The sequence below is a fragment of the Prunus avium genome, chromosome 6 (genome assembly GCF_965620075.1).
Source record: "Prunus avium chromosome 6, drPruAviu1.hap1.1, whole genome shotgun sequence".
In the NCBI taxonomy this organism is placed as follows: domain Eukaryota; kingdom Viridiplantae; phylum Streptophyta; class Magnoliopsida; order Rosales; family Rosaceae; genus Prunus; species Prunus avium.
Window position 1 is genome coordinate 6,110,377 of NC_142289.1, and position 11,439 is coordinate 6,121,815.

At 37.2% G+C, this 11,439-nt stretch overlaps 2 protein-coding genes across 2 annotated transcripts in view; one reads left to right on the forward strand and one right to left on the reverse strand.

Annotated features, from left to right (window-relative positions):
• The window catches only part of LOC110757331 (mRNA capping enzyme family protein), a gene marked incomplete in the record, with an annotated part of 8,942 nt that extends 1,763 nt beyond the window's left edge, over positions 1-7,179 (reverse strand). The window contains 14 exon segments of the mRNA XM_088255195.1: positions 478-600; positions 969-1,106; positions 1,212-1,374; positions 1,918-1,967; positions 2,145-2,264; positions 2,572-2,781; positions 2,888-3,019; positions 3,404-3,466; positions 3,569-3,652; positions 3,940-4,091; positions 5,176-5,311; positions 6,139-6,394; positions 6,777-6,944; positions 7,036-7,179. Of these exon segments, the coding sequence (XP_088111321.1) occupies positions 478-600; positions 969-1,106; positions 1,212-1,374; positions 1,918-1,967; positions 2,145-2,264; positions 2,572-2,781; positions 2,888-3,019; positions 3,404-3,466; positions 3,569-3,652; positions 3,940-4,091; positions 5,176-5,311; positions 6,139-6,270 (1,503 nt within the window).
• A 2,534-nt stretch (positions 7,180-9,713) lies between these two features.
• On the forward strand, positions 9,714-10,666 carry DET2 (3-oxo-5-alpha-steroid 4-dehydrogenase family protein). The gene has a single exon (XM_021958899.2). It carries the CDS (start codon positions 9,787-9,789, stop codon positions 10,564-10,566), a length of 780 nt encoding a protein of 259 aa, XP_021814591.1. The 5' UTR covers positions 9,714-9,786; the 3' UTR covers positions 10,567-10,666.
• Positions 10,667-11,439: the final 773 nt, after the last annotated feature.

Sequence of the window (11,439 nt, forward strand, 5' to 3'; positions counted from 1 at the left end):
CGACATACAAATAAGTCAATGATATAGTCAAGAAAAACAGAGGGAGCGGGTTAGAGTAGGAGTGACAGAGGGAGGGTGGGAGAGAGAAGAGAAACAGAGTGTGTGTGTGTGTGTGTGTGTTTTGATAAATAAGTAAACAAAGAATCCTAAATCAAAATATATTAAGTAGTATCATAATATATTTTCCTTCTGAGTCCTATTAAGGAGCTGTAGATACTACTCCATATATTTTCATTTAGGATTCATTGTTCACTTATTTTGATCTCACAGTTTATGATCCTCAACCACCTGAAAGATAAGACCATCTGCATCATGTGAAAGCCTTGGAATAAATTCCTTCAAAAGTTTGGTTACTGTGGAGAGCAACCAAAAATCCTTCCTCCTCACCTGATAAACATACTGAGAGAATTAATCCCGGCAGAATAGCAAACAGTGGAATGAAGTTCAAGATCAGAACCCAGAGTCATTTATACATACCCTGAATGGTTCTAAGTCATATCTATAGTAGGGATTCCTACTTTGGTAAATATTGTGGCGCTCATGATTCCGAGGTTCGATGACTTCTTTCTCAAGCATCTTCCACCGTTCATAAAAAGGCCGCTGCAACAACTCTAGAATATTAGATCCATAAAATGGGTAGCTTAATATTGCAGAAAAGATCAGGAATAAAAATTGTAACCAAATTTGATAAAAGTTCCAAAAAAAGCAAACGTAAGTGGCACAACAATCAGGCCAAAGTCTGACAAATGATCTCAAAATACTGTTGAGTGGCGCTTTTCCAAATAAAGAAATAAAAATATACACACACACACACGTATATATAGTTGAGCAGTGAACTGCACAACCATATAGCATATACCATGTGGTTATTAATATAAGAGCAAGATCTTAAATTCTGAAGTTCGTCCAACAAAAGTTAATGAAGTAGATAGCCCAGGGGAAAAGGCACAGAAAAAGGGCAAACTAACCTCTATGATAGGAACATGGTTGATTGCCATCATATCATAAATGAGGTATCTTCTCTCCTGCTTCTGTGAATCAGGCACTGTATCAATGATCATCTCACCATCCAGTAACGTGTAGTGGTGGGTCTTCTCAGCTAAACCCTTACAAGCCAAAAAAAAAAAAAAGGTCATTCTAACTTGTGAAGGATGCTCGACATGTAATGTTCCCCATATCATCAACCTTCCTAAAAGTAAGTGCATACATACCTCATTTGTGTGTTTACAGGGAAACCTCATTTGGACCCTTCTAAAATTAAAATTTCTATCAACCAAGTAACATCCATCCATAGTTATTAACATCATATATCGTGTCCCATCAGCCTTCCATGTAGCATAATAATAGCGTTGCCTCAACAGCTGTAAGTTGTCCCTGCATGTATGAGAAGGAAGTCCATTCAGATGACAATATCAAAATGAAGGAGCAACACTAAGTAAAATTGAACTTCAATAATCAATTGCAATTCTTCCTTAACATGTGTAAAACAGTATATAACAATACAGTTAATAATGCATACTCAAGGAGAAATCTTTTACACACAGGAGTCACCTATCAGCCAACCACAATAAGAAACCAAATGTCAAGCCACATTGGATCTCTTTTCAATCCCCACATATCAGTACAGGGCATGATAGTGGAAAAACATCCAGATAACGCTAAACTTCAACAGTGCTACAAATATATTTTAAGCATAAAACGAACTACAAACTGTCCCTACATACAAAGTTCAAAATATCAATTCCAGAAGCATGCACCGATTTCAATAGATTCATTGTGGATGCAAGCAACGACTTTGTTGAAACTACAATTTCAGTTATTGTTCCAAATGAAACATTGTATTATATGCTTAATTTTTCTTTAAATGAAACCACAGCCAAAAAAAAGAGAGAGGAACAAGGCGCTGTGAAATTGAACCTGTTAAGAGAAACTGGGTGTGACCCTGGGAATTGTGAGTTTCCTCTTCCCTGAAATTAAAGAAAATGATATTGAAGTAAAATGTGATGCAAATAGCAATCAAATGATATTAAAGAAAATATGTGATTAAATATCAAAACAGCCCAACTAAAGATATTATATATCTGTGGATTTAGATGAGAACGCCAGAAACCATCAAGAATACAGACAGGTCTCAACATGCCTACCCCAACAACCAGCTTAAGAGTTTGATAGCAGAACTGCCGCATTGACTCTTGCTGGTCCCAAGGTATCTCATCACCCAAGATATCATCATTTGTCATCACTCCATTTGTATCCTGACTCTCCTGAAATCATAGAGGAATGTTACAGCTAATTGAGGACAACAATCAAATAACAGACATGTATATAAAGAAAAAACAAAAGGTCATTTGTTTCCATTACATGATCAAACAGGAAATACAGGGTAGATTAGTAACAATAAAGAATCCATTAAAAACATTATTCATTGGGCATAAAAATTAGTCATCTATCTATGCCATACAACAAACAGGAGACCACTCATCATTTACTGAATTTTTTTATCTACTCGTCAATCATTTGGGGGAGAATAAGATCAAAAACCAATAAATCCACTTTCAAGACTATGCATACATTCAAAGGGGCAGCAGGACCTCCATCATCATCATCATCGTCTGCAACTGCTTCACCATTAAGATCAAATTCTGAAGATCTCTTCCATTCAGGAGTTGGGGGGCAGACAACCATTTCAGGCTTTCGTTCATGGTAGAATGAGTATAAGGCATCAATATAGTCGGGTTTGTAGATTCCTGGAGGGCGTACCTCAGCAAACATTTTTATTGCCTGTTTAATAAAATGCAGTATTAGAAAAATAGCAACAATAAGACAAAGAAATAAAAGCAGGTTGGTTTACTCCAAATTTAGACAGTTCAAATTAGTTCATAATTACCTGAGTGACTGAAATTGATAACGAGCGCATTAGGTAGTGGATGATCATATACCCTGTGCGATTGTGCCCATGTGTACAATGGACAAGAATAAACTTCTTGGACTGCTTTTGACGAGAGAGGAATTGTATAACCTGCAATAGAGTATCATAACCAAAAAGTTTACTTTCATAAAGCATATGAGTAGAAAATTGGCAAGCCATTTAACCATGTAAAGCATATAAAAAGCGTTTTTCCTCATAAACAAATAGGCAAGCTAGTTGGGAAAATAAGCAATAACTTAACAGAGAACTGACAGTGGAAAAGATCAAATGGTAGTGAATAACGACTTAAAAAAGACAAATACAGAATAGCATTGTTCGCTGGTTACAGGGTACTTATCCCGAGGAAATATAAATATTTCTGAAAAACCATTGCATGAACTAAATCAAGTACTAAACAGAATCACCCCTGCAGCCGAAAAAATTTGTTTAAAGATTCATACAGAAAGGACGGCATATGTCAAATAAGAAACAAACCTCATATACAAACTGATTTACAGATAAGTTGTCCGGTACTGAATCCCGCCCCTTGCACGCAATCTACATTTTCAAACAGGATTCCCAAAAAATAAAGTTAAGTGTACAATAGTTACAGACAAAAGTACCAAGGAATACAAAATTATGCCAACATTTACTACTCACCTTAACATGCTTAATACCCTCTTTCTTCAAATCTGATGTTAGATAATAGCGAGACGTATTCGTCAAATCAATCACCAAACCAAGCTGAAAAATGAGTGATGATGACCTTAAAATCATTTCAAGAATTGAACAATACAGAAGAACTCTCATGGTGTTACTATTTAGTTCAACTCTTCTTGCCCAAAAATTACATCCACATGCAATATCCAAACTTTGACAGCCCTTGCATGTGAAAAAACTACCTTTCACTACTTATATCAACAGAAAATTTCTTCAATATTCATATAAGAGATATTAAAGATTCCAATCCAGAGAATTGAAAACAAAAAATAAGCCTAGAAGAAAAGAGCATATAATTTCAGTGGACTTACTTTTCTTCCCAAAACTCTTTGTTGATGAATCACTTGTTTAAATGAGTATCTTTTACCAGGAGGAACACAGTCATTATAAGATTCACCCAGTGGCACCTTAGAAGGTATCATGCAGAATATTTCTTGACCAGATGCAGGACAATCCAACCAACCTGCATTGTGGGGAACAATATGGTTAAAGAAGACAGAAGTTAAGCTAAATGAAAATGACATTACAAACTGGCAAACAAAATCACAGAGCACTTTGGATGTAAATACAGGATACAAACAAAGCACCACAAACTAGTCAACTTCAAAAATAATTAAAACCAAAATTGTACATAATCTGCACACTCATGAGTTATATCAATGCTACAGAACGAACCCCAGTTCCCCAGAGTAAGGTCTAAAATCCTCTATCCATACTAATATATAAAAGGAACACTAGTTTTTTGGAGTGACTCCGTTCAAGCTGTATCAAATTTTATATATTAAGTACATAGTAGACTTACATATCATCCCAAATCCATTGAAAAATCAAATGATAGGGAGAACTAGGTAAGGCAACTACCAAACAAATCCAAAGGCAGTCAACCAACTCCTTCATTAATTTCATCCTTATCAAAAATAAAACTAAAAGAACCCACAAGTCATATCCTATGCCCGTTCCATTTCTATGCACCACTTTGAGTTCTTATAGAACAAAGAGAACCTACAGAGAAGTAGTTCTTCTAAGTCAGTAAGAATATTTTACTACAGTTGCGACCTACACCCCAAAAGTCATCAACAAAAAATCATGACACATTCGTTGAACATACAGTTTCTACATATCAATATGCACGCTTTAAATCTCAAGGAGTCTATGGTTTGGCTATAATATCTGGAAAACCTAAAAAGCCAAGCTCCCTCAATATCAAACAAGGAATTTTATTCCAGGATTACAAGCACAAAGAATATTGAAGTTTAAAAATTTATAGCACAAAAGTTGTGCAGGGAATATCAAAGCTTTCAAACATTTAAGCTGTTCTCCTAACAAGAAAACAATAGAGAAACAAAAATGTTTCTACAAAAGGCAGAACCACTATTTTAACTTAACAGAACATATAAACGGTAATAATTTAATTCTTGCACAGCATGGAACTGGTGAAAATGCAGTGACATGCATAACTCCACTAAGCAATGCAACCTATGGAAATAAAAATATATTTGCAAGACTACTAACCAATACTACAGACAACACGTGAACATATAACCTACCAGAGGGGAGCCTAGACTTGTCATAAACTTTGGGGTTTTTCGTTTGATATGAATCATATGCAGGGGGTTGAGACACATGCATTGGTCTATCATCTGGGCGGTCGCGTTTCAATCGCTTACGTCTTTCTTCGCGCTCCTAATACAAGGAACACAACAAAATCACCAACCAGACACATAAAGATGTTGAGTTCAATGTATATTATATACAGTTAGAAAATACATGGCGTCTAGACATCCGCATAGGAGAATTTCTGTATATATATATATATATATATATATATATATATATATATATATATATGCATGTATGATAAGAAAAGGGAACGAAAAAACGATTGTTCCATGGCTAATCTTTGTGCATGTGAACGAATGTGCGTGTGCACATAGGCTTGTGCATGGCAAAATGTGTGTGTGTGTGTGTGTGTGTGTGTGTGTGAGAGAGAGAGAGAGAGAGAGAGAGAGAGAGAGAGAGAGAGAGAGAGAGAGAGAGAGAGAGAGAGAGAGAGAGAGCTGTAATACTTTTTAAGCCATAACTTTCCCCATATATGATATATTAAACCAACAAATAAGAAGAAGTGACAAAAACTTGTTTGACCAATATAAAGGTTAAAGAAATATACTAATTGTCAAAAATCGTAGATGCAATTAAAAAGAGTAGCATGCAATAATTTGTCTCTCATGTCACTCTAAATTTCTAAATCCCCCTATCTTATGCCTAAAAATAATGAGAAATAGCAATAAGAAGAATTTCAAGCATTGCATAAAGGAAAAATTAAAGAATGCTATTGGGATTAAGAGATTCCTTGTTCAAAAGAAAGAAATAAAGAAAAAAACTCTGTGAACTTTTGCAGCAACCCTCAATAACTACAATAACAAAAGAAACGATTTCATCCAGTTGCCAATACCCATGGTCAGGGGATAAGTAAGTTAAATGAGAAAAAATAAATAAATAAATAAAAATACCCGGCGTGCTATATCAGCTCCACTCTCTATGCGTTCTTCTGGTGCAGCACTGTAATGTTCAATGTGACTTTCAAAAGTATCTTCATCTTCTTCAGGTAATGGTGAGGCATTCAAGTCCATGGCAGCAATCATTCATAATCCACCACACTACATTTGCCAACGTAGAATCTTGAATGCTCAGAGGCCTATATCTCTCAACAACTTTTAACAACGAAAAAACCTTTCATTCGAAGATTGCATCAAACCACATGATCAGCTGTACAAATATACACATTGTCAATAAATAATCCATTTAAGCAACTAAAAGCTATTATGAGACCCATTCCCTATCACTAACTGATACAAAACAAAAATGCTGACTATATTGCTCAGGCGAAAGATGCCATTAGCCTTATATGCGATAGCAGAGGAAAAGGACAAAATTCATGTAATGTACTCTAACTCAACTTAATCTGACTAGAAAATTAGCTTTACCCAAGCCCAAGCCAAATGAAATACCTTCCTCTAAGCACCCAAATGGTGCAAGCAACCCAAAACCACAAACCCTAAACATGAATTTCCTATACAAATTTCGAATTCTGTGTCCCCTAGAGCTTCAGAGCTGCAAAAACCAAAGCGTAATCGAGAAGAGCTCAAACCTCAAAAAACTGCAATCGAAAGCCAATTAACCGTGCCCTGAAGTAGCCGTGAAGAATCAAAACTTGCACGATCAGCACGAACACAGCGGCGTCCTTCTAGGAGTTCAAAGAAAAAACCCTGCGATTGTTTATCCTGTTCCTGGCAACTGGGAAGCTCTCTGCGAAACCCTAAGAGAGAAGGTGTGTGTTGGTTTAGAGAGAGAAGTAAAAGCTTGTTTATTAATCAATCCATGTCAAAAAAAAGAGAAGGAACACGCACACGGAGGAGAGAGAAGAATGCACGATTCAGTTGAGAAATCCAAAAAACGAAACAGATAAAACCCTCCAAAAAAAATGAACATTTATATAAGCGTTTGAGTCTTTATATAATTGGTGTAAAAATTTAAGAAATTTTTTAAGTAATTACGAAAATGAAAATTACTTGTTGAGAGAGGAGGAGGTTTGATTTAGCTTTTTAGGTGTAGCCACGTGAGAACATTGAGTACTACCCTCCATTTATTGTGTCAAAAGATTTAAACTTGAAATTTGTTTAGCTAGTACCCCACCTTATTTTTTTGGGTTATTTTCTAATACCAATTTTACCTATATTTATCGTTATCTGATGAGGTTTAAACATAACGAAAGTCTAAATTTAATTTGAGAAATCGAAAAAATTGATAAGTATATCAGGCGTAATAAATTTCAAGTCGTGGCCAATGGGTCATATAGTGGAAAAGTATGTTTGGCCTAAGACCAGCGGTCTTAGGTTCGAAACCCCTAGGTACTAGTGTGTGAGTAAATCTCCCTCCCCCTTCCTGCCTTTCATAGAAAAAATTTAAATATTTCTAATCTTGTAATAGATTTTATGCCACTTTCCAAATCAAAATAGTTATGGGTGGAGGTATTGGACCCTTGATTAATCATTTGCAATGCTTATAATTAGTAGTGGATCCTTGAACATTTGAACCCACCAACCATCATAGATTCCATCTAATTTGGAAATAAAAATAAAAATAAAAGTTGTAAACTTGCAAGAGAAGGTGAGGTGCTGGGGAAAGAGGAGGAGGAGCTGGAGAAAGGGGTCACAGGGCTCACAGTAAAAAGCAATGTGGAAATTGAATTAAAACAAACAAAAGGAGGTGAGGGGGTTGTGTGCCTAGAATTGGCAAAGTTGGAAAACGACAAAAGAAAACGTACCTAAAGCTCCAAAAGAAGATCCCATAAAGTGGTGTAGTGGTCTACTAACTAGTTGAATTGGAGGAGCCTTGAAGAGCAAAGATCCTCCTCCTCCATACAGTCAGTCATGGACAATTCTCTCCAACTACAATCTGCCACGTGGAATCAAGTTTTTGTTCATGTCCCATAAGATACCTGGCCAGTTTGATCCTTCCTCTGTCATTTTCAATTCCCAGACTGACTCATATACCCCTTTATGCTTTATTATCCTCTGTCAAATGATATAAAGAAGAAGGTGCCCTTGTCATTTGCCTAATCTTCATCACCATGTTAACATACAATCATTACAATTTAATCCAATCACAATCTTAAATGAGTTATGCTAGGCGTGGGTACATCATGCTATCTCAACTATCAATGAATATAGTGAGCGACTAACGCTAACATATTCCAAATCTCAATTGCCAGTCCAATTTGCAACAATCATAATGTTTTCATGTTGAATAAGGAAGTTTGTTGAAGATACAAATGAAAAAGACATCAATTTCAAGTTAACTGTTATACTTGGAGAAAGTTAAGTATAATTACAAGGAGTTTGTAGCTCAAGTGATTTAAAGTGCAACCCTTCGTTGTCCAATATACCAATATCGTTTTAGTTGTCCGTTCACACCAAGGTCATTGTGGAAAGAGATTACAGAGAGTGGTGTGCACATGCATACACATCTGATGGTATTTGGATATGAGACTTCACCAGAGTGTCCAGATAATGTTGATGTTGAAACGTAGGGAATAAGATGCCCTTCACCACACAAGATTCGGCTGAAATTGTCCATCAGTGTCTAAAAATGGGAAAGTTTTGCATCGCTTGTCACATTGTGTTGTCGCTTCAGAAGTCTCACACCAGTATTTATATCCATGGATGAAAATGGCCATAGATGGATCAAATACCCTAATAAATTTCGGGTACTGCTGTATTGCTAAACTGGGCAACTGTTGAACCAAAATGCACATTTGGATTCTGATATGGCCTGAAAAGACACTGTGACAGAGGTCTGAAAAAGAAAAGAAAAAGTGGTTACAGTGGAAGAAATAGTTTATAGTAGTTATGGAAGAATCAAATTTTATTTATAACGGATAGCAATCATGTTTGCTTTGGGGTTCAGAAACTATAATAATAATCATGAAATGAGCATACTTCATAAAGATATATCTAAAGGCATATCTATTAAAAATGAAAAATGAAAAATGAAAAGATATATCTAAAGGGCACTATCAGAGGAAGAAAACAAATATGAAGTCTGTAACATCTGCGTCACTTTTATGTCAATATATCTTGATAAGGAAGGCCGGTGGGGGTTGGAACTTGGACTCAAATTACAACAAAACTTATAAACTGAAAAAATGTTGTTTTTTAATCGACAGGAGGAGGAGAGATTCGAACTTCGGACCTCTTTCAATGTAAGGAAGAAAAGTGCCACTAGAACGAGATTTCGTTGGTTATAAACTATTTTCACAAAGTGATGGACCTCTTTGGCTGTCTGGACCCATGTTTACACAACTCCACCAGCTGACCCACCCCTATTGGGTTTGAGCCCAAAACCCAAAAAGGTATGCAGACCCACAAAAAGGGCCACAACCAATTAGTTTGATTTGATGTACTTGGGAAAATCATTATTGTTTGATAATCACAATGTGTCCACCAAATGAACGACAAAAATTAACCTCAAAATTAGCACAAAATCCGATCTTAACCAACCCAATTTGCCTTTTCCCAAAAAAAAATAAAAATAAATAAAAAATTATCATTCATAAATTTTGTCATTTCATCAAATACTTTCACACTATCTCCTCTGATATGGCCTCAGATCAGAACTTCTTCCACAACTGCCTCCTCAGCCTCTACCTCATAGCACCCCCAACCTACATCTCCCTCAGGTTCCTCCAGGCCCCCTATGGCAAGCACCGCCGCCCAGGTTGGGGCCCCACCATGTCCCCTCCCTTGGCCTGGTTCCTCATGGAAAGCCCAACTCTTTGGCTCACCCTCCTCCTCTTCCCCTCCGGCCTCCACTCTTCCAACCCAAAAGCCCTTTTTCTCATCGCACCCTTTCTCTTCCACTACTTCCACCGCACCTGCCTCTACCCGCTCCGCCTCTGCCGGAATACCACCAATCCCAAAACATCAGGCAGTTTTCCGGTGAGCGTGGCGCTCATGGCATTTGGGTTCAATCTGTTGAATGCCTACTTGCAGGCCAGATGGGTTTCTCAGTACAAAGATTATGAGGCTGAAGGGTGGTTTTGGTGGAGATTCTGTGTTGGGTTGGTGGTGTTTGGTTATGGCATGGCTGTGAATATCTGGTCTGATAGGGTCTTGGTGGGATTGAAGAAAGAGGGGAAGGGGTACAAGGTGCCAAAAGGGGGGTGGTTTGAGTTGGTGAGCTGCCCAAACTACTTTGGGGAGATAGTGGAGTGGTTGGGATGGACAGTGATGACGTGGTCTTGGGCTGGGCTAGGGTTTTTCCTCTACACGTGTGCCAACTTGGTGCCCAGGGCACGTGCGAACCATAAGTGGTATTTGGAGAAATTTGGGGAGGATTATCCCAAGGGCAGAAAAGCTGTCATCCCCTTCTTGTATTGAAAAGATTGAAGTAGGAGCATACATTTTGTTTCTGGTTATTTTTGTTGTTATTTTCGGTACCCATGTTTAATTAAAGCATTTCGCCAAGGGTTCAGTTCAAGTGATTACGAGTAGTTACTCCTGTGTGTGAATTCCCTCCGCAAATATCTCTTGTATAAAAAAAAAAAAAATTAAAGCATTTCAAACATAATTAAACTTTTGTAGTTGTGGACCTTGTGAGTATTGAATTATGCCTTTTGGCACAGATGCTTCATACTAACATCACTTCATTGATTTTCCCATTAAGAAGATTCAGGGGGACCAAACTATGAACATGGTAAAGTTTGTCGGTTGGTTAAAGGGCATAGTTAGGCTCCTTTCGGGTTACTACATGGTTTTTGCTTGAAGAGAGGGTGTTTACAAATGTTGTTCCATTTGCAAGATGTCTCTGAGAGGAGGGATGTGATTAAGAAAAGGAATTAATACGAAATATCTTCAGCTGCCTCTTTGTCTCTAAAGAATGATGTTAAAATGGGATATGGTGGGTTTTAACTTTTAAGTTCAGATTATTCACGATCAAGCAATTTAATTTACCCATTAATGCCAAAGCTGCGGACAGGCCAACTGGTTCCTCAGCAAAACAAAGCTGGTTCTTAAGCAATGTTCGGCAAGAATCTGAAAACGCTGCAAGCATGCTTCGAAACATGATCAGTCTCAAGAATAGTCATCAATTTTGACACCCAAATGGATCGCTATGGCTGGCATCATAAGCACAAATCGCGTAGCGAAATTCTTGTGCAGAACCGAACAACAAAAAGTAGAAGAGCAGAATGCTGGGATATTGCTCAGCAAAATCTACTCTCTCTCTCTTTGTGTTTTAATCGGGAGCAAATT